Raw genomic sequence first — 23,305 nt, forward strand, 5'->3', positions numbered from 1 at the left:
ATCATGCCTCACTGCAACCTCCACCTCCCAGGTTTAAACGATTCTCATGCCTCAGCCTCCTGAGTAACTGAGATTACAGGCATGTGGCCACCACACCCAGCTAATTTTTGTATTTTTAGTAGAAACAGGGCTTTACCATGTTGGCAAGGCTGGTCTTGAACTCCTGACCTCAGGTGATCCTCCTGCTTTGGCCTCCCAAAGTGCTGGAATTTCAGGCGTGAGCCATCGTGCCCAGCCTAAAATCAGGTTTAATGAGATACTAACCTTTAAAAATAAGGACATCACAGAAAAATCCAACTTTCTAGCTCTTTTGACAAAATGAAAAGCTCTGGAAATGTTGGAATCCCATTCTATGTGACAAAGCTTAGATTGGAGTTGAGCAGATGCTGTTCTTGCTCATCTGTTCACTAAAGCCCCCTCCAGGCACAAAGCATTCATTTAGGTTCCTTCCTAGGCCCTAAAGGTATTAGAGTTTGCAATCTCTGGTAGGAGAACTCTGGGATATGATTGGAAAGTCAGGTTGGAAACTATGGTATGGGTGATATCCATAAGGCTATGGATATCTGAATAGGAAGTTTGTACTTGATTCCTTGGGCAAGAGGAAGAATTGAACAGTGTTTGCCCAGTTACTTCTGTTGTGTAACAAACCATCCCAAAACTTAGTGTTAAGATAACAGTAATTTATTTAGCTCCTGATTGTGTGAATGGGCAATTTGGACTGGGCTCTGCTTGAGTGGTTCTTCTGGTCTTGATTGTCCTCATTCATGTGTTAGCTGCCATGTTGGTTGGTCTAGTATGACTTCAGCTAGGAAAGCATGTTTCTGCTTCATGTGGTCTCTCATTCTCCAGCATGCTCACTCAACATGTTCATGGCTGGGTAACATTGCAACAGACATTTAAAAGGCCTCTTGAAACCTAGGCTTGGAACTGGTACACAGTCAATTCTTCCACATTCTATTGATCAAATCAAGTCCCAGTGCCAGCCCAGATTCAAATGGTGGGGAAAGAGACTTCATTTGTGGATGGGAGGAGCTGCAAATTACATTGCCAAGAGGTATGGACACCCAGAAAGATACATTTGACAAACCATCTATCAAAATTACTGTCAGAGATATATTTTTGGAAATATCATTTGGAGTGGGATGTGTCCTGTATGACTGGAATTATTTTCTATTTGTAACAGAGAAATGCTCCCACTCCTTGCACCCATAAATAACTCAATACCAAAGGATATGAGAGAGAGAGATGTCCAATTTGTGCCTCTGCCAGCTTCTTGTCCAGGGAATCCTTGGTTTAGATTTCGATACACTACTTAGTAAAGATAGAGAGTTTCTTTAAGATTTCTGTGGATGAATGAACAGAAAATTAGACCAGAGCAGGGAGCTGAGAGCCAAGTTAGAAACACAAAGACATTTCTACATTGCATAGTTGCTTAGAAACTGCATTCCCCCTGGTCTGGCTGGCGCCTAAACCACCATCAGCACTCATGCCTTTGTGATATAAAGTTATCTTACTTGATCAACTTTTAAAACACAAACACCTCATAGGAAGGGGTAAACTCACATCTTAGTGTGAATTAGTCTCTGGTGTTAGATTCCTTAACACTAGGAGGACTCTAGGTCGTAAGGGAGCTTGGTAGAAGAAGAAAGAAGACAGAGGAGAGAGTAAAGTGGAGGACAGCATTGTATAAATCACTGTTGGCTTCTCATCCACCTAAAGACCAATTTTTCAGGAAGCATCATTAAGTCTGCACTTCTGCTCTGTGGTGATAAAGAGAAAGTTTCAGACAGAAACTATGCTGTGACTTTGATTTTTCATTCTGAAACATAGGGATGTGGATGAAGGGAGAGGAGAGACGACAGATGAGACCCTCTCGGGTAGTGTGAGAGGTTTTCCCGACAGACTATCTGTGAGAAGGCCTTGAAGAATAGTCCTCATGCTAGAGACTTCTGTAAGTAGAGAGAACATTCTTGGAAGCCGCCTCAAAAGTCTGGACTCATGGCTCCTTCTTTCCTTCCTTCCTTCCTCTCTCCCTCCCTCCCTCCCTCCCTCCCTTCCTTCCTTTTTCCGAGTCTTCCTCTGTTGCCCGGGCTGGAGTGCAGTGGCATGATCTCAGCTCACTGCAACCTCTGCCTCTGGGGTTCAAGCAATTCTTCTGCCTCAGCTTCCCGAGTAACTGGGATTACAGGTGTGTGCCATTACGCCCAGTTAATTTTTGTATTTTTAGTAGAGATGGGGTTTCACTATGTTGGCCAGGCTGGTATTGAAATCCTGACTTCAAGTGATCTGCCCACCTCAGTCTCCCAAAGGGCTGAGATTACAGGCATGAGCACAGTGCCCGGCCCCTTCTCTTTTTTGTCTGGGCTTTGTGGAAAGTCTGCGAGATTTAGGTCTAGGATAGGAGAGAGAGATGTTTCCAGGGAGGGAGACAGTGTAAGGAAGCTATGGAGAAGCAGCTGATGATGTAGTGAGATAAAAGTCTGCGTCAAGGAGATAATCCCAAGGATGCTGAAAAAAGGAAGGCAGGCAGACCAGGAGGGATGAAAAGAGGAGAAAGATAGGCAAAAATAAAGCAAGAGAGAAGAAAACGAAGAGAGATAGAAAGACAAAAAGACAACAAGATAATGCCTGCTGTGGTGGTGCCTGTTGTCCCAGCTACTTTAGAGACTGAGGTAGGAGGATCACTTGAGCCCAGGAGTTCAAGGCTGTAGAGTGCCATGATCCTGCCTGTGAATAGCCACCATACTCTGGCCTGGGCAACATAATGAGACCTCTTGTCTAAAAAAAAAAAAGAAAAAGAAAAAAGATAAATAGACAGATACAGACAAAAAGAAAGGAAGGAAATAGGCAGGAGGAAAGTAATCTGCCCTTCCAAACCACTTTGGATAAAACAGTGCCCTTTGGAAGCCCTTACACTATTGACATTTGGGCCAGATAGTTCTTTGCTGTGGTGGGCTGTCCTCTGCATTGTAGGATGTTGAATAGCATGCTTTTTTTTGAGACAGAGTCTCGCCCTGTTGCCCAGGCTGGAGAGCCATGGCGCGATCTCAGCTCACTGAAACCTCTGCCTCCCAGGTTCAAGTGATTCTCTCGCCTCAGTCTCCTGAGTAGCTAGGACTACAGGCATGCGCCAACATACATGGCTAATTTTTGTATTTTTAGTAGAGACGAGGTTTCATCATGCTGGCCAGGGTGGTCTCGAGCTCCTGACCTCAGGTGATCCACCCACCTTGGCCTCCTAAAGTGTTGGGATTATAGGCGTGAGCCACCGTGCCCGGCCAACATTTTTTTTTTGAGACGGAGTCTTGCTCTGTAGCCCAGACTGGAGTGCAGTGGTACAGTGGTGCGATCTCGGCTCACTGCAACCTCCACCTCCTAGGTTCAAGAGATTCTCGTGCCTCAGCCTCCTGAGTAGCTGGGATTACAGGCATGTACCACCATGGCCGGCTAATTTTAGTAGAGATGAGGTTTCACCATGTTGGCCAGGCTGGTCTCAAACTCCTGACCTCAGATGATCCGCCCATCTCAACCTCCCAAAGTGCTGGGATTACAGGCGTGATCAACTGCGCTCAACCATCATCCTTGGCCTTTATTCACTAGATGACAGTAGCGCACCCCATCCTAACACTCTGGCCTTATAACAAACAAAAATGCTTTCAGACATTGCTAAATGTTCCCTGGATAAAATCACGCCTCATGGTAAACTACTGCCTTGGAGCTGGTGAAAAGGAAATCTTTCACAAATGTGAAATAAGCATGGGGCTCACGCTCTTTACACCAGAAAGAACCCTACCATCCACAGAGGGCCGCACAGAGGGATCATGGGCCCGGCACTCATCAATGATCTCCCGCAGCTCTGAAGGGCAGTCTTCACCCAGCGGCTCCTGCTGCCGCTTCACAGCCACCAGCTCGTAGATCTTCTCAGAATTACAGCCTGGAAATGATAGCATGAGAGCCTCAAAAAACTACTCCGGTACTCGTACATCTCTCTGGATGCTGATGGCTGGCATCAGAACTAGGGACTCTGAGTATGGAAACAACAAGAGCTTCCAACGATTCCACTGACCAGCCCAGGCGGTTCCAACATTAAACAACAAATTGCCAGGGGCAGCACTGGTGGGGAGTTTCTGGTCTGTTGGCAGGGGACCCAAGCCCAGCACTGGCTGAGCCAGCCTTTACCTTCAAACGGGATCCTTCCAGTGACGATTTCCCAGAGGACGATTCCAAAGCTAAAAGAAAACCAAGAAGCTGAACAACCATAACTAGTCTCCCCTTTCCCCTGTCCCTCTACCCACTGCCAGAAAACTCTGAATTTTTTGATTACTACCCAATTTAATTCAACAGAGTTGAGTTTAGGTGGTCCTTGGAGGAGTTTGATTTGGGTTTTCCTATCATGCACATCTGAGTTAGAATCTGTACCAGAACATGAATGTACCTGTATATTTCAGACTTTACGTCATATCGATGATATATATTTTCCAGTTTCTGAGGTGAGATATATGCTGTAGATTTGACTCTGTCTGTCTTTTCTCTCTTAGTTTTCAAACTGATGGAAGTCTGTGTTTGCCTCAACTCAAATCCTGCAAGCTAGACAGAGAGGCAACTTAGAGACAGAAAGAAACAAGCAAGATCTTGGGTAGATGCGTAAAGGGCAGGGATTGTTGCTACACACAATTGCCAGGGAATTGTCTTTTACTTTAGGGATTTATTTCCTGTAGTGACTTCTGTCTGTGTGGCTACTCTATTGGTTAACATTATGGGTTCAACTTAACATAGTGCAGTGACCAAGAGAAACACAAAGAGATTTCTTCTCCATAATATGGGGTGATGACAGGGGGGATTACTTGAGATAATGGTTATAAAGCACCGGTGAGACCTGCTAAGTTGTAGTTGTTGCTAGTATGACTATGTTAAAATATAGGGGTTTCTCAGTTAAGGACTGAACTCCACTCAGTGAGAGTGGAGAGGTGTCATAGAGCCACTGCCTGGCTCACCTTTTCCCAGAGAAGCAGATGGAAAAATGGCATAGGGGCATTCCCTCTATACTATCTGACCCTATGGGGGGTCAGCCTGATCCTTCGGCTTTGGTGTGACGAGTGTGAGTCATCCCCCCACCCCTGCGTGGTCACGTGGTGTTCTTAAAGAAACCACAGCACAATCAGTGAGAGCATATGTTCTTGTCCCATGCACACCTGCCATTGACACCATTGGTGTACAGAAGGCTGCCAGCCCCTAACTCAGCCAGGTACCATGTGGGCAATGTGAGAAAAGGGATAAGGCACTTAGATGGCTCATCCATCTTCATTCATTCATTCATTCATTCACTTGCTCACACATTTCCTGAGCACCGACATTCTCTGACATCTAGCGCCATACGGGATACCAGGGGTGAAAGGCGGAATAGCGCATCTTATAGTCAGGCTGGATGAAGAGCGTGAGAGTAGTGGACACTGTTTTGGGAGTACTTATGTGACCATTGCAGAGGGGGAAAGAGATTTGAAAGGCAAAAAAGGCCTGTCTGCTGTTAACTGAGGGCTGTCTCTGACACTCATAAGACTGGAAGAAAGAAAACAAGCCATGGATGACAAAGAAAACTGCTAAAATTCTTTTAGCATTTGGGAATTATGGACACCGAGTTCACAAAATCTTTTCCTCTTCTGTATGAAAATCTGACTTTCAGTGAACTTCTTAGCTATATTCCCCTAGAAATCTGATAAAGGTAGACTGTCACCTCTGGCCCTTAGTAATGTTGCTGCTGATAAAAATAAAAATGACTGCTGATTGTTAGATAGCTTCTGGGCAGGATCAAGGGGGTAAGTGGACTACACAGTAAACAGCTGATGGGAATGCTTTGTAGCAATTTTTCTTTTTTACTTTTTGAGACAGGGTCTCATTTTGTTGCCCAGTCTAGGGTGCAGTGGCGTAAACATAGCTCACTGCAGCCTTGACCTCCTGGGCTCTAGCCATCCTCCTCCTGCCTCACTCTCCTGAGTAGCTGGAATTACAGGTGTGCACCACCATGACTGGCTGATTTTTAAATTTTTTGAAGAGGGGGAGGTCTCACTGTGTAGCCCAGGCTGGTCTTGAACTCCTGGGCTCAACTGATCCTCCTGCCTTCCCTTCCAAAGTGTGGGGATTACAGGCATAAGCCACCATGCCCGGCCATGTAGCAGCTCTTTTCTTTTTTCTCTTTTTTTTTTTGGAGATGGAGTTTTGCTCTTGTTGCCCAGACTGGAGTGCAACAGCACAATCTAGGCTCACTGCAAACCTCGCTTCCTGGGTTCAAGCAATTCTCCTGCCTCAGCCTCCTTAGGAGCTGGGATTACAGGCATCTGCCACCACGGCTGCTAATTTTTTGTATTTTTAGTAGAGATGGGGTTTCACTATGTTGGCCAGGCTGGTCTTGAACTCCTGACCTCAGGCGATCCACCTGTCTTAACCTCCCAAAGTGTTGGGATTACAGGCGTGAGCCACCACGCCCAGATGTGGCAGCTCTTAAAACAGCAACTGACGGCCGGGCGCGGTGGCTCAAGCCTGTAATCCCAGCACTTTGGGAGGCCGAGACGGGCGGATCACGAGGTCAGGAGATCGAGACCATCCTGGCTAACACGGTGAAACCCCGTCTCTACTAAAAAATGCAAAAAACTAGCCGGGCGAGGTGGCGGACGCCTGTAGTCCCAGCTACTGGGGAGGCTGAGGCAGGAGAATGGCGTAAACCCGGGAGGCGGAGCTTGCAGTGAGCCAAGATCCGGTCACTGCACTCCAGCCTGGGCGACAGAGCAAGACTCCGCCTCAAAAAAAAAAAAACAGCAACTGACATGTCCCTTGCAGAAACACTGGAAGGCATGCCTGCAGAGTTGTTATCAGAGATGCTGACTCCTGCAGGTCATGGGCTTCTAAGCCTGGATGACTCACACCCACCTAATGGGAGCCACTTTCTCCAGCACCTATGGCTCTGACAAAGAGAGCATCTCCTGGATGACTGTGAGGACTCACCCTGGAGGGAAAAGTTTGGCGCTGCTGACACTGTGTTTTCTGCAGGACATCCTTCTAAGTAACTGAATGACAAGTATGGCCTAGACCTGTCCTGTGAGTCTGAGTCCTTAGACCTAAGAAGATCCCCCGTTGTGTGTTATAGGGACACAGAAGTGGTGTCCAGACATCTAAGGGAAAATGACTTTTAGCCCATCCCTGCTAAATGGGCAGTGAGGGAAGGCAGTCATCAGAACAGGAGGCATAGATGGAGTCTGTTGTGTGGTGGGCACACAGAAAGTTGAACTTAGTTTCAGAACTAAAAAACTAAAATTGAACTCAGTTCTAAAAATAAGGCAAGGCTGGACATGATGGCTCATGCCTGTAATTCCAGCACTTTGGGAGGCTGAGGTGGGTGGATCACTTCAGGCCAGGAGTTCAAAACCAACCTGGCCAACACAGTAAAACCCTATCTCTATTAAAAATGCAAAAATTAGTCGGGAGTGGTGGTGCTTGACTATAATCCCAGCTACCTGGGAGGCTGAGGCAGGAGAATCGCTTGGACCTGGGAAGCAGAGGTTACAGTGGGGCGATCTCACTCACTGCACTCCAGCCCGGGTGACAGAAAGAGACTCGTCTCTAAATAAATAAATTCATAAATAAACTAAGGCAAAAATCAAGCCTTTCTGAGACATTCGTGCCCCTCTCCTAGCACCATTCATGCAGGTTTGACCCAAAGCACCCCCTGGAGGGCACACTCACCTTCACTTGATAGCCTTGAGTTACCAGGAAGTTTGAGCTTCTGATTTTTCCGTGGAGTTCAGGTTCTTCTGAATGGTGTAGCCTGATACAGCCAAAGGCAGGGAGCATTAGTGACCTTTGCCCAAACTTTCTTGGGAGGACTGACAATCATGACTGGGCTAATGAGGCTGGACAGTACCATGGGTGCCTGTCCACAGAGAGACGCGAAAAACTGGGATGCAGAGGCAAGGTTTGAGAATCGCAAGCCGCAAGTATGGAGCAGAGATGAGATTCATAGCACAAGGGGGCATGACAGCCCTTCTGAAGTGCATGTAATCTGGCATCAGGGGTGCCTTTAGGTAGAAAAGGACAACGGTGCCTCTGTGTTGCTTTGCCTGGGAAGTGCTGGGCAGATCTGAGTGTGCAGAGGCATAGCTGGGTGGCTGGACCTTGCTGGGATCCTTCAGGTCAAAACAGAATGTGGAGCTGGGGTCCCGCTGACTTCCAAACAAGGGTTTTGGTTTCACAAAGCCCCTGCGTCCCAGGTTGGGTTGTGGTCATGGTATCTGCCTGAGCTCAGATTCACCCAGAAGCAGATCATGAGCCATGGTTTATGTACGAGGGATTATATCAAGAAGGTGCTCCCTTGGCCAGGCACGGTGGCTCATGCCTGTAATCCCACACTTTGGGAGACCAAGGTGGATGGATCACTTGAGGTCAGGAGTTTGAGACCAGCCTGGCCAACATGGTGAAACCCCGTCTCTGCTATTAATAAAACTACAAAAAATTAGCTGGGCATGGCGGCATGCGCCTGTAATCCCAGCTACTCGGGAGGCTGAGGCAGGAGAATTGCTTGCACCCAGGAGCTGGAGGTTGCAGTGAGCCGAGATCATGCCACTGCACTCCAGCCTTGGCGACAAAGTGAGACTCTGTCTCAAAAAAAAACTCCCAAAGTCCCCCAAACAAACGAAAAGAAGGTGCTCCCAGGAGAAACGGTTGAGGGAGTGGAGGAAGCAGGATGGGAGAAGAAATCAAGCAAGAGGTTGATTTCAGGTGAAATCCCAGGCTCAGGTGGTCTCATGGAGACCTGTGGGCACAATTACAACTCAGAGCATGTCCCACAGGAGGCAAAGGAACTGGACTTTTGCATTCACACCAGTCAGTGGTTATGGACTGTGTTGGGGAGGGCAGGGACAGATGGATATAAAACTCGTGAGCACTTTCAGCTGTCTATAAGGGTGAAAGAGCTCCAGTGCCCACAGGCAATCCTCTGAAGATTACAGCTGTTAACTTTTAGTAGCAAAGCGTGCTGAGAGGGGGATGGGTATATAGAGCTAGTAAAAAGGATCAGAGGTCATTTGGAGGGGATATTAAGAGTGTCCCCTACAACATCCAAAAATATTTCTCCTTAAACTCACTAGTTTAGGGAGTTGAGAAGAAACAAACTTGATAATTTCAAATTAATAGCTAAGACAGTGTTTCCAAAAGTATGGGATAAGGTGATATGCAAGATTTTATAAAGGGAAAATTACTCTTCTTTCAATTTGCTCCAGTCTTTTGATTACATCAAGGAGAAAGTTGGGGTTTGGTGTTTTTTTTTTTTTTTTTTTTTGAGACAGAGTCTTACTCTGTTGCTGGACTGGAGTGCAGTAGCGTGATCTCGGCTCACTGCAACCTCTGCCTCCCAGGTTCAAGTGATTCTCCTGCCTCAGCCTCCTGAGTAGTTGGGACTACAGGCACCTACTACCATGCCTAGCTAATTTTTGTATTCTTAGGAGAGACAACGTTTCACCATGTTGGGCAGGATGGTCTTGATCTCCTGACCTCGTGATCTACCCACCTCAGCCTCCCAAAGTGCTAGGATTACAGGCGTGAGCTACTACGCCCAACCTTCGTGTTGGGTATCCTTAACACTTGTCTAACTCTGCCAGTATCTCCATTGTACAAAGAGAATGTGGGTTGGACCGCAGAACTTCTGGCAGGCAGCCTCATCCAGCCAGAATTTAATTACATTGTTTTGGTTTCATTTGTGGTTACCTATTTTTGGCAAGTGACATGGTTTTCTTTCAATTTATGGCAATAATAGCAAGTGTCCTTTTTAAAAACTTTATTTCAATTTTTTTTTTTTTTTTTTTGAGATGGAGTCTTGCTTTGTCGCCCAGGCTGCAGTGCAGTGGTATATCAGTTCACTGAAACCTCAGCCTCCTGGGTTCAAGTGATTCTTGTGCTTCAAGCCTCCTGAGTAGCTGGGGATTACAGGCCTGCGGCACCATGCTGGGCTAATTTCTGTATTTTTAGTAGAAACAGGGTTTCATCATGTTGGCCAGGCTGGTCTCGAACTCCTGACCTCAAGTGATCCACCCGCCTCGGCCTCTCAAAGTGCTGGGATTACAGGCATGAGCCACCGCGCCTGGCCTTTATTCAGATTTTTAAAAAGTGAGTCAATGTAATGAAAAATGTTAAGTAAATAACACTGGTAGTAATATAGTTAAAACCCTTCCGGTGGTTTGTGAGGGACTAACCTTTGGGGACCCTTGGGATTAAGAATCCATAGATTCTGCAGGTGAGAATAGGTAGACTTGCCGAATAAAACACAAGATACTCCATTAAATTTGAGTTTCTGATAAGCAATTAACATACATATTCACGTACCAATATATATATATATATGCCCATAAATTGTTTATGACATACTTGTACTAAAAAGAAATGTGACCGGGCATGGCGGCTCACGCCTGTAATCCCAGCACTTTGGGAGGCCGAGGCAGGCAGATCACAAGGTCATGAGATCGAGACCATCCTGGCTAACACAGTGAAAACCCGTCTCTACTAAAAATACAAAAAAATTAGCCAAGTGTGGTGGCTATTTTGTAGCCTGTAGTCCCAGCTACTCAGGAGGCTGAGGCAGGAGAATGGAATGAACCTGGGAGGCGGAGCTTGCAGTAAGCCAAGATTGCACCACTGCACTCCAGCCTGGGCAACAAAGCGAGACTCTGTCTCAAAAAAAAAAAAAAGAAAAAGAAAAAAAAAGAAATGTGTATCCAAAATTTGGGACTGGGTGCAGTGACTCATGCCTGTAATCCCAGCACTTTGGAAAGCTGAGGCAGGAGGATTGCTTGAGCCCAGTAGTTCAAGACCAGCTTAGGCAGCATGGCAAAATCTTGTCTCTTCAAAAAATATTGGCCAGGCACGGTGGCTCAAGCCTGTAATCCCAGCACTTTGGGAGGCCGAGACGGGCGAATCACGAGGTCAGGAGTTCGAGACCATCCTGGCTAACACGGTGAAACCCTGTCTCTACTAAAAAATACAAAAAAAAGCTAGCCGGGCGAGGTGGCTGGCGCCTGTAGTCCCAGCTACTCGGGAGGCTGAGGCAGGAGAATGGTGTAAACCCGGGAGGCGGAGCTTGCAGTGAGCTGAGATCCGGCCACTGCACTCCAGGCTGGGCGACAGAGCGAGACTCCGTCTCAAAAAAAAAAAAAAAAAATTAAAAAAAAAATTGGCTGAGTGTAGTGGTGTGCGCCTATAGTCCCAGTTACTCAGGAGGCTAAGGTGGGAGAATCCCTGAGCTCGGGAGAGGTTGAGTGAGCTATGATCACATCACTGCACTCCAGCCTGGGCAAGAGAGTGAGACTCTGTCTCAAAACATAAAATAAAATAAAATAAAATTTGATATTTTTGATATTTAGTATAAGTATATACCATGCAATATTTAGAATGCACTTATACTAAAAAATGATTCATTGCTTTCCTAACATTCAAATTTAACTGGATATGTTTACTTTTATGCTAAATCTGTCCACTCCAAAATTAGGGCTTATCTAACTCTATAAGTGCAGTGTGTACATCAAAGTCAACCGTCAGTTCTGGGAGCTGGTGTTCCCTGGGTTAAGCCTCCTTCCTCCCTCCTATCTGTAATCAAAGTAAATAGTAAAACAGTGTATGGGAGGGAGACTGTCTGGAGCTTCCGGCCTGCTCTCTCACCATCTCTGAGAGTGTCAGAAGTGTGGACAGACCCGTCCAACCCTTAGTGGCACCTTTTCACCCCGTCGTACCAGTATAGGCCTTGGGCTGCCCCCAGGACTAGGACGATGCGCTTGCTGAGTGGGAGGTCTTCTTCCCTATCCAACAGCTCCCTCAGGGTCCCGAGTTCACAGTACTCCATGACGATGGAGAATTGAGGTGGAGTCACTGGTGGAAAGAAGCCAGGCACTATGAGGACCTGCCCTACTCGAAGCTTCCCCTGTCCTTAGCCCACCTCTCCCAGCCTCAGTACAGATATAGACTTGGCTCTGCTGTGAGTCCCATTTCTCCCCCAATTCTCAGCCCACAGTTTTGCTCCCCAGCCTCCTTGAACAGACCAAATATGCCCAGAATTCCCATCCTCTTCTCCATAATACTTGGCTTGTCGTAAATCTACCTTAAAAAAAAAAAAATTGGCTGGGTGTGGTGGCTCATGCCTGTAATCCCAGCACTTTGGGAGACCAAGGTCAGGAGTTTGAGATCAGCCTGGCCTACATGGTGAAACCCTGTCTCTATTAAAAATACAAAAAGTAGCTGGGTGTGGTGGCAGGTGCCTGTAATCCCAGTTACTTGGGAGGCTGAGGCAGGAGAATCGCTTGAAACTGCGAGGCAGAGGTTGCAGTGAACAGAGATCGTACCACTGCACTCCAGCCTGGGCAACAGAGCAAGACTCCATCTCAAAAAAAAAAAAAAATATTCTGCTAGGCGTGGTGACTCACGCCTGTAATCCCGGCTCTTTGGGAGGCTGAAGCGGGTGTATCACTTAATCCCAGGAGTTTGAGACCAGACTGGCCAACGTGATGAAACCTTGTCTCTATGAAAAATGTAAAAATTAGCCAGATGTGGTGGCACATGCCTGTAGTCGCAGCTACTAGGGAGGCTGAAGCAGAAGAATTGCTTGAACCTAGGAGGTGGAGGTTGCAGTGAGCAGATCGCACCACTGCACTCCAGCCTGAGAGACAGAGTGAGACTCTGTGTCAAAAAAAAAAAAAATTCTTTTTCTTTTTCTTTTTTTACTTCCATCTCCTTTTCTTGGTATAATTCTAAATGTTCTTGAGCCGTTATTTGGGGAAGGTCTTCCTCACTCAGCTGGAAGCCCAAGAAGGCAGGAAATATGTCTGTCTTGTTCACACGGTGCTCACAAGGAGCTTCGTACATCTGTGTGGGAGGAATGAGTGGGGTGCACATGGCAGGGGCAGGTGAGGACTCAGACAAGAAGTCGACATCCCTGTTCATGGGCCTGAGTTGCAAAACTGACATATGACTGGGCCAGGCACCTCACCGGTCCCCAAGGAGAATAAACATTGTTGAATGTTTGCCTTTATGTTTTATTTTTTTATTTTTTTATTTTTTTAAGACAGCGTCTAGCTCTGTCACCCAGGTTGGAGTGCAGTGGCATGATACCGGCTCACTGCAACCTCTGCCTCCCAAGTTCATGCAATTCTCCTGCCTCAGCCTCCCAAGTAGCTGGGATTACAGGCACCCACCACCACACCCAGCTAATTTTTGTATTTTTAGTAGAGGCAGGGTTTCCGCATGATGGCCAGGCTGCTCTCGAACTCCTGACCTCAGATGATCCACCTGCTTCGGCCTCCCAAAGTGCTGGGGTTACAGATATGAGCCACCACGCCCGACCTACATTTGCTTTTAGATTGGGATTCCACACTCTGAAATCAAGTTGGCCTGAGGCTGTGGAGCAACTTCCAAAGGGGATAAGACAGGACTTGCTCTGTCCTCTCTCTAGTCAAGAGCAGCAAAACATGACCAGCAGGAGGGGTCATTCCATGAGAGAAAATGTAGTCACATTGAGAAAAAAAAAAAAGAGCCTGTCACATGAGGCTCTTGGTAAAGGGGTAAGTTACTTTTTTTTTTTTTAGAGACAGAGTCTCACTTTGTTGCTCTGACTAGAGTGCAGTGGTGCGATCTCGGCTCACTGCAACCTCCGCCTCCTGGTTTCAAGCAATTCTCCTGCCTCAGCCTCCCGAGTAGCTGGGACTACAGCACGTGCCACCACACCCAGCTAATTTTTGTAATTTTAGTAGAGACGGGGTTTCACCATGTTGGCCAGGATGGTCTCGAGCTCCTGACCCTGTGATCCACCTGCCTCGGCCTCCCAAAGTGCTGGGATTACAGGTATGAGCCACTGCACCCGGCCAGGTAAGTTAATTTTGCTTTTAGATTTGATCTACAGTAATGATGACCAAGGGTGTTTTCCTTGTTTGGGTCAGACAGCTTTTTTTTTTTTTTTTTTTTGAGACGGAGTCTCGCTCTGTCACCCAGGCTGGAGTGCAGTGGCCGGATCTCAGCTCACTGCAAGCTCCGCCTCCCGGGTTCACGCCATTCTCCTGCCTCAGCCTCCCAAGTAGCTGGGACTACAGGCGCCCGCCAACGCGCCCGGCTAGTTTTTTGTATTTTTTAGTAGAGACGAGGTTTCACCATGTTAGCCAGGATGGTCTCGATCTCCTGACCTCGTGATCCGCCCGTCTCGGCCTCCCAAAGTGCTGGGATTACAGGCTTGAGCCACCGCGCCTGGCCGGGTCAGACAGCTTTATAATTTCTATTTATTTTTGTTTTTATTTTTCAGACGGAGTCTTGCTCTGTTGCCCAGGCTGGAGTGCAATGGTGCACCCTCAGCTCACTGCAATTTCTGCTTCCCAGTTCTCTCACCTCAGCCACCTGAGTAGCTCAAGCAATTCTCCCACCTCAGCCTCCTGAGTAGCTGGGACTACTGGTGCCTGCCACCAGACCCAGCTAATTTTTGTATTTTTAGTAGAGATGGGGTTTCACCATGTTGGCCAGGCTGGTCTTGAACTCCTGACCTCATGTGACCTGCCCGTCTTGGCTTACCAAAGTGCTGGGATAATAGGTGTGAGCCACTGCACCTGGCAGCTTTATAATGTTTTAGAGCAATAAGATGCACCCCTCTTCCAGGCTGGCATCTAAACATGCACCCCCTTATTTCCCAGTGGGCTGAAAGGAGAAGACGTGGCCATGTTAGTGCAAACCAACCCTCAGCCTTCAGCCCTGCTCTCCTAAAAGAAGATGAGAACATGCATCTTGGGATGAAAAAAAAAAATTAACACTGATAATAATCACACTTTGTAGATTCCACCCTTTGTGGTGGTCTTTAAAAAAAGTGCAACACATTAAAACACAGGAGGTATATTCCAGGCCATCCAAAGCTTGACCAATCCCAGAAGCATTCCTTACCTGTTTCATCAATGCAAATCCCAAATATACGCAGGATGTTGGGAGATTCAAATTTCTTCATGGTTTTGATCTCATCGTTGAAAGTCTGCCTCACTATTCTATGAGGATAAAGGGAGAAATTGGGATTTCAGAACTGGAAGGTTCCTTAGAGAACATTCAATGTAGTGACCCTCTGTGTATGTGGGGGTGGGGGTATCAGCATCTCCTGGAGGTAAGAACTGGTGCCAGGGCCGGGCGTGGTGGCTCAGGCCTGTAATCCCAGCACTTTGGGAGGCCGAGGCGGGCGGATCACAAGGTCAGGAGATCGAAACCACAGTGAAACCCCGTCTCTACTAAAAATACAAAAAATTAGCCGGGCGCGGTGGCGGGCGCCTATAGTCCCAGCTACTCAGGAGGCTGAGGCAGGAGAATGGCGTGAACCCAGGAGGCGGAGCTTGCAGTGAGCTGAGATCCGGCCACTGTACTCCAGCCTGGGCGGCAGAGCAAGACTCCATCTCAAAAAAAAAAAAAAAAAAAAGAACTGGTGCCAGGATGAGCTCAGCTACTAATGACAACATGTAGAACCCCTCGGGTGCCTATGGCAGCACAATTAGTCCCTCGGGGTCTGTGAGATGTTAATGGGGCTTGTTAATATCTTTTCACTAATTAAAATAGTCTGATAGAGTTGTATTTTTATGACCTACAGGGCTTTCCTAGGCAAACTAAAAAGTCAAGTATTTGTTACTGTTTTTAGGCTGTAATCTGTTGTTTAGCATATACTCTGACAGGTCGTGGTGTCTGTCTTTTTTTTTTTTTTTTAAATTGGAGACAGGGTCTTGCTCTGTCACCCAGGCTGGAGTGCAGTGGTGCGATCTTGGCTCACTGCAGCCTCCACCTCCCAGGTTGAAGCGATTCTCATGCCTCAGCCGCCTGAGTAGCTGGAACTGCAGGTGCGTGCCACCATGCTTGGCTAATTTTTTTTTTTTTTTTTTTTTTTTTTTTTGTAGAGACGTGGTTTCACCATGTTGGCCAGGCTGGTGTCAAACTCCTGGCCTCAAGTGATCTGCCTACCTCCGCCTCCCAAAGTGCTGGGATTACAGGTATGAGTCACTGTGCCCAGCCTGTGATGTGTGTCTTTGATTAATAAAAATAAGGATATTTATTTATTTATTTTTTGAGACGGAGTCTCGCTCTGTCGCCCGGGCTGGAGTGCAGTGGCCGGATCTCAGCTCACTGCAAGCTTTGCCTCCCGGGTTTATGCCATTCTCCTGTCTCAGCCTCCCGAGTAACTGGGACTACAAGCACCCGCCACCTGGCCCGGCTAGTTTTTTGTATTTTTTTAGTAGAGACGGGGTTTCACCGTGTTAGCCAGGATGGTCTCGATCTCCTGACCTCGTGATCCGCCCATCTTGGCCTCCCAAAGTGCTGGGATTACAGGCTTGAGCCACCGCACCCGGCCAAATAAGGATATTTATTAAGTGAAATCTTATAACCAAAATTCCTTCCAAAACGTGGGCCTTAAAAAATGTGGGCAGGTAAATTATTAAAGAGGATCACTGGAACCACCAACTCAATCCAATCTGTTCATTCACTCTGAGTCTTAGACTCAAAGGGTAAAGGAGGCTTGTCCAAGGTCTGTCAGAGAAACAGGGCAGGTTCAGAACCTACAAAAATCAATTGTATTTCTATCTGCTAGCAATTAACAATCAAAAGATTAAATTAAAAATTGTCATTTCCAATAGCATAAAGAGAATAAAATAGTTAGCAATAAATTTATAAAAGAAGTGCAAGTCTTACCCTGAAAATTTTGTACCTAAATTGTTGAAAGAATTTTGTTTTGGTTTGTTTGTTTGTTTTTTGAGATGGAGTCTCACTCTTTTTGCCTAGGCTGGAGTGCAATGGTGGGATCTTGGCTCACTGCAACCTCTGCCTCCCAGGTTCAAGCGATTCTCCTGCCTCAGTCTCCCGAATAGCTGGGATTACAGGCACCTGCCACCATGCCCAGCTAATTTTTTTTTTTTTTTTGAGACGGAGTCTCGCTCTGTCGCCCAGGCTGGAGTGCAGTGGCCGGATCTCAGCTCACTGCAAGCTCCGCCTCCCGGGTTTACGCCATTCTCTCGCCTCAGCCTCCCGAGTAGCTGGGACTACAGGCGCCCGCCATCTCGCCCGGCTAATTTTTTGTATATTTTAGTAGAGATGGGGTTTCACCGTGTTAGCCAGGATGGTCTCGATCTCCTGACCTCGTGATCCGCCCGTCTCGGCCTCCCAAAGTGCTGGGATTACAGGCTTGAGCCACCGCGCCCGGCCCCCAGCTAATTTTTGTATTTTTACTAGAGACGGGGTTTCACCATGTTGGCCAGACTAGTCTCGAACTCCTGACCTCAGGTGATCCTCCTGTCTCAGCCTCCCAAAGTGCTGGGATTGTAGGCATGAGTCACTGCACCTGGCAAGAAATTTTAAAAGAGCTAAAGAAATGGAAAGATGTCCCATGTTCTTGAATAGGAAGACTTTGTATCATTAAGATGATAACATTTTCCAAATTGACCTACAGGTTCAATGCAATCCTTATCCAATTTGTAGTTGGCAAAAAAAAAAGCAACAACGAAAACAGAAATTGACAAGATATTCCTAAAATTTGTATGGAAATGAAAGGAATTCAGGATAGCCAAGATAGTCTTGCAAAAAAAGAACAAAGCTGGAAGACTCATACTTCTCAATTTCAAACATATTACAAGGCTACCGTAATGAAGACAGTATAGTGCTGTCGTAAGACTAGACAAATAGATCAATGGAATAGAATTGGGAGTCCAGAAGTAAAGTCATACATATAAAGCCAGTTGATTTTTCAGTTTTTTTTTTTTTTTTTTTTTTGGAACGCACTCTGTCACCCAGGCTAGAGTGCAGTGGTGCAATTTCTGCTCACTGCAACACCTGCCTCCTGGGTTCAAACAATTCTACTGCCTCAGCCTCCCAAGTAGCTGGGACTACAGGCGCCTGCCACCACGCCTGGCTAATTTTTTGTATTTTTAGTAGAGATGGGGTTTCACTATGTTAGCCAGGATGGTCTTGATCTCCTGACCTGGTGATCTGCCCGCGTTGGCCTCCCAAAGTGCTAGGATTACAGGCATGAGCCACTGTGCCCAGCCAACGCCCAGCTAACTTTTGTATTTTTAGTAGAGATGGGGTTTCACCATGTTGGGCAGGCTGCTCTCGAACTCCTGACCTCAAGTGATCCACCTGCCTTGGCCTCCCAAAGTGCTAGGATTACAAATGTGAGCTGCAGTGCCAGGCCAGCACAGTCTTTTAAACAAATGGTTCTGGGACATCTGGATATCAACATGCAGAAAAATGAAGTTGAATGACTACCTTATACAATACACCAAAATTAACTCAACATTGGAAACCTAAATACAACAGCCAAAACTATAAACTCTTAGAAGAAAACACAGGAGGGCCAGGTGCAGTGGCTCAAGCCTGTAACCCCAGCATTTGGGGAGGCCAAGGTGGGTGGATCACTTGAGGTTACGAGTTTCAGACCAGCCTGGCCAACATGGCAAAACTCGTCACCACTAAAAATACAAAAATTAGCTGGACATGTTGGTGCATGCCTGTAGTCCCAGCTACTCCGGAGGCTGAGGCCTCAAGAATTGCTTGAACCCAGGAGGTGGAGGTTGCGGTTGAGCTGATGTCACACCACTACACTCCAGCATGAGTGAAAGAGCAAGACTCTATGTTAAACAGAACAAAATAAAAAAAAACCCAAAACCTGTATGTGAATGTACACAGAAACATTATTCATAATAATCAAAAAGTGGAAAAAACACAGGGTTCATCAACCGATCAATGGATAAATAAGATGTCCATACAACAGACTATCATTCAGCCATAAAAAGGAATGAAGAAATGATACTTGCTACAATATAGATGAACCTTGAAAACATCATGCTAAGTGAAAGAAGCCAGACTCAACATATCACGTATTATATTATTCCATTGACATTAAAGATTTGGAAAAGGCAAATCTATAGAGACAGAAGGTAGGAGTGTTGCCTGGGGCTCAGGATGGTGGTGATGGGGGTGAATGAGGAATGACTGCTAGTGGTATAGGGTTTCCCTCCTTCCCTCTCTCCCTCCCTCCCTTCCTTCTCCTCCTCCTCCTCTTCTTCCTCCTCCTCCTCCTCCTCTTCTCTTCTTCTTCTTCTTCTTCTTCTTCCTCTTCCTCTTCCTCTTCTTCTTCCTCTTCTTCTTCCTCTTCTTTCTTCCTCTTCTTCCTCTTCCTCTTGTTCCTCCTCCTCCTCTTCCTCCTCTTCCCCTTCCCCTTCCTCTTCCCTTTCTCCTCTTCTTCTTCTTCTTCTTCTTCTTCTTCTTCTTCTTCTTCTTCTTCTTCTTCTTCTTCTTCTTCTTCTTCTTCTTCTTCTTCTTTCTTCTTCTCTTCTCTGCTCTGTCACCCAGGCTGGAGTGCAGTGGCACGATCTCAGCTCACTGCAACCTTGGCCTCCAAGGTTCAAGTGATTCTCCTGCCTCAGCCTCCCAAGTGGCTGGGATTATAGGCTCATGCCACCATGCCCAGCTAATTTTTGTACTTTTTAGTAGAGACGGGGTTTCCCTGTGTTGGCCAGGCTGGTCTTGAACTCCTGACCTCAGGTGATCTGCCCGCTTTGGCCTCCCAAAGTGCTGGGATTACAGGTGTGAGCTACTGCACCCAGCCTGTAAATATACTTAAAGTCATTAAGCTGTACATTTTAAATAGGTAAATCTTATGGTATGTAAAATATATCTCAATAAAACTGTTAAAAATACGATCTTGATCGTATTTTGAGGAGTGTGATAAAACTTTCTTTGATATTTATTTAGCTAAGTCAACCCGAAAAAGAAGAATCAGGAGGAAGTTCTTTACCAGATACCAAAACTTACTGCAAAGTCATATGAAAAACACAGTAACAGTGTGTCATTGGTACAGAAACAGACAAATTGATCAGTGGGAAAGATTAGAGAGATCAGAGTCAGATCCATGTCTACATAAAAACTTAATATACAATAAATATGGTACCACAAATCAACAAGGAAAAGAGACCACTTAATAGATGGTATAGAGAAAACTGACTTACTATGTGGCTAAAAATAAAAGTTGGCCCTACATAATGTCACATACAAAGGTAGATTCTAGTAGGTGGATTAACGTGGATTAAAACCTAAATATAAAAAATAAAACTGTAAAGTTAAGAGAAGAAAATATAGAATGCCTTTAAGATCTAGAGGTGGGGAAGCGTACCTCCAGAGCACAAATAAAAAGCTTGCAATATCTAAAGCTGACAAGTGCTTGATTTCCACAATATACAAAGATCCACAAACACACAAGACAAAAGCAGCAACCGTGATGGAAAAAAGGGCAGAGGATATGAATAGGCAATCTATGGAAGAGAAAACCCAAATAGCTAAAACATGTAAATAAGGGCTTGAATTCATTAGTAAAAACAGAAATGCAAGTTCAAATAACTATAAGATATTGATCACTTTATAACTAGAAGGATGAAAGTAATTAGAAAGCTGGATAACACTAAGGGTTAATGAGGTTGCTTGTGGGAGTGCAGGCATAGACACTCTGTTCTGAAGAGTTGCCTGGTAGTACTTAGTCACTTAATATACACATATCCTGTGGCCCATCATTTTCTGTCCTGGTGCTATATCCCAAAGAATTCTCATACAGATCCCTAAAGGGATACTTAGTATGGCATCTTTTTGGTGGGAAGAAGTTGGTAGTTGACTGGGTGCCATCACTGGAAAAACAAAAAGTAGACAAAATATATGGCTCACGTCTGTTATTCCAGCACTTTGGAAGGCTGAGGCAGGAGGCGCCTGAGTCCAGGAGTTCCAGACCAGCCTGGGCAACACAGTGGGACCCTGTCTCTACAAAAAATTTAAAAATTAGCCAAGCATGGTGGTGCACACCTGCTGTCCCAGCTACTTGGGAGGCTGAGGTGTGAGGATTGCTGGCGCCTGGGAGGTTAAGGCTGCAATGAGCTATGATCTCACCACTGCACTCCAGCCTGGACAACAGAGTGAGACCTTGTCTCAAAAAAAAATAAAAATAAAAATAAAAAATTGTCAAAATGGGGATCTTCACCATGGATGGCAGACAGAAATTAAGTAGTCCAAGTATGGAACATGTTTCATGATGTTGAGTGAGAAAAGTGAGGAAAGGAGGCAGCAGACATGTAACTCTACCAGTTGTGAACAGGAAAAATGTATGCATACATTTTACAAGAACAGATACAAACAAAACACACTAGAAATACTGTCTGGGGAGGGGATGAGCAACTGGGAAACAGGGTTGGAAGAGAAAATTTTTTTGTTTTTATTAAAAATATATACATGAATAAAGGAGAGAAGACTAGAACTGGGGCGGAAAGATGTATTTAAGTCAAGACTGCTCTTTAATAGTGGAGAGCAGTCATTTAACCCTTTGAGGCTGAGGCTTCCTCATCTAAAAATGGAGACATTACCCCTTTCTCCCTAGAGAGTTACAGAGAATAATTATTGGTACACACGAGAGAACCACACAAAACAACTTACGCAATGCTGCCAGCCTGGGGGTTGTTGAATACTTTTATGGTCACTGGAGCTCTGTGGTATTCTCCTTTATAAAATGTGCTGACTTTATTTTTCCTTAGCAGAATCCATGGGGATCCTGAAAGCTGCTCCTTCTTGATCTCCTTGATTTGCTCTTGTGGGATCTCCTGCATGCATTTTGGTAGTAAATCTGACCTCAGCCCCAAGAGGAAAGAAGACAAAAGAGTCAATGAGCAGAGGAAGGGGTCCTAAGGGAGGTGGCATCCTTGTGATGTGTGAGTGGGAAGCTCTACAATATGAACCGGAGTTGGTCGTGGCTGGGGCTTCTGATCGACTCAGCCCAAGGGAGCGGCTCCAGTGCCTCTGAGTGACCAGTAGAGACACAGTTGGATAGTTAACAGAATGTGTCATCCACTTCCTTTCTCTCCTCTTCAAATCCCACATGTCCCTCCAGCCTTAACCCGCATCCAGACTCGTCTATCTCATCCTGGAAGGATCTCTATTTCTGTTACCCAGAGCTTGGCATTTGAGCATCTGGCATCTGGTCTAGTCATTTCAGATCTAGTAGTTACGGACATAGTTCAAGCTCAGTAACCTTGCTGTTGTGTGTTCACTGTCTGTCTTTCCTCTTTTCTCCTCTACCCCATGCGCTCCTGGAAGGCAGTGTCCTTCTCTGCATCTTAGTTCCCTCTTTGCATGGCCTCTGGCATAAAACAGATACTCACAGTTTTGTTGAATGAATGAATGAGTGGGCATTTTAAATTTGATTCGAATTTTTTCTTGGAAATTCAGCAACAGAACTGAAGCTTTGATGCTATTCACAGAGATTTGTAAGAACTTTGACAGCTGTTAGAAGATATCTTACTGGTCAAGAAGCCCCCTCTGGATGTTATTCCATGGACAGAAGCCTGGGCTAGCCATGAATGGATCTCCAAACCTGTGGGCTGCTTCCAGTCATCCAGCACAGAAAATGGACAAATGCAGGGGTAGGGGGAGGCTGGGGTCCCAGTAAATTGATGACTTCTAGTTTGGGGGCCATCAGAAACAGCAGGGCACATGAAAACTTACACTGCCTCAAAGTTTCCTTGATTTCTTTCATGTTGATTTCTAATCGTCTCAATGAAGCTTCTATTTCTTCATTATCTGCAGGAAAAAAGGGCAGTAAATGCTCAAAACAAATTAAAATCACATGCCAATCAAAACTAAAATGCTAATTAAAACTGTTGAGATATCATTTTTTACCTATCATATTCATTATGATGGGATTACTACTGATCACCAATATTCAGATTTCTACTTCTAAGCATATAAGAAATGCGTTAAAGCATAGTTGGGTAACTCACTTTGGCTAAGAAATGAAGGAAAGAGATATCTGTCACTTCCCAGAGGGAGCATTGAACTGACTCTGCATAAGGTTCCAACCTGGCTGCTTTGGAAGTGAAGACAGTTTGTGTCAACATGGGAGTGCTATACTATTGAAAGTGTCCTAGAAGGAGGACATTCACCTTGGAGACTCCCCTGGACTTTGCCTGAATGAGAAATAAACTTGTTTTTTTAGAACACTGAGTTGTTGTTTTTTTTTAAACTACAGCATAATCAAATCTATCCTGATTTATATACTCAGAAACATGTTGGAAAATTTACAACACACTGTTCACAGTGGTCAGCCATCCCTGTCTGCCCAGGACTGAGTTCTGGGGACATGAAACCCTGACTACCAAAAGTGGGAAAGTCTCTTATGGGAAAAGTATAGAGAAGAAGATAACCTCATGCATCGTTGGTAGGAGTAATATCTGTGCGACTTCTATCAAAA

The 23,305-nt window shown here is 45.7% G+C and overlaps 1 protein-coding gene across 8 annotated transcripts in view; it reads right to left on the bottom strand.

Moving 5' to 3' along the window:
• Positions 1-659: 659 nt before the first annotated feature.
• MLKL (mixed lineage kinase domain like pseudokinase) overlaps positions 660-23,305 on the bottom strand; it is a 31,385-nt gene continuing 8,739 nt past the window's right edge. For 7 of the 8 annotated variants that reach the window (XM_033219010.1, XM_033219006.1, XM_033219011.1 and 4 more), the window contains 9 exons: positions 22,561-22,635; positions 21,496-21,682; positions 14,944-15,041; positions 11,766-11,901; positions 7,735-7,816; positions 4,436-4,587; positions 4,180-4,229; positions 3,794-3,934; positions 660-1,343 (listed from right to left, as the gene is read on the bottom strand). In XM_033219010.1, the coding sequence (XP_033074901.1) occupies positions 1,309-1,343; positions 3,794-3,934; positions 4,180-4,229; positions 4,436-4,587; positions 7,735-7,816; positions 11,766-11,901; positions 14,944-15,041; positions 21,496-21,682; positions 22,561-22,635 (956 nt within the window). In that variant the 3' untranslated portion in view covers positions 660-1,308. Of the gene's footprint in view, positions 1,344-3,793; positions 3,935-4,179; positions 4,230-4,435; positions 4,588-7,734; positions 7,817-11,765; positions 11,902-14,943; positions 15,042-21,495; positions 21,683-22,560; positions 22,636-23,305 lie in introns of those variants that run through there. The other variant, XM_033219007.1, reaches the window with a different exon arrangement.

The sequence above is a fragment of the Trachypithecus francoisi genome, unplaced genomic scaffold (genome assembly GCF_009764315.1).
Source record: "Trachypithecus francoisi isolate TF-2019V2 unplaced genomic scaffold, Tfra_2.0 Lachesis_group10, whole genome shotgun sequence".
Classification (NCBI taxonomy): Eukaryota; Metazoa; Chordata; class Mammalia; order Primates; family Cercopithecidae; genus Trachypithecus; species Trachypithecus francoisi.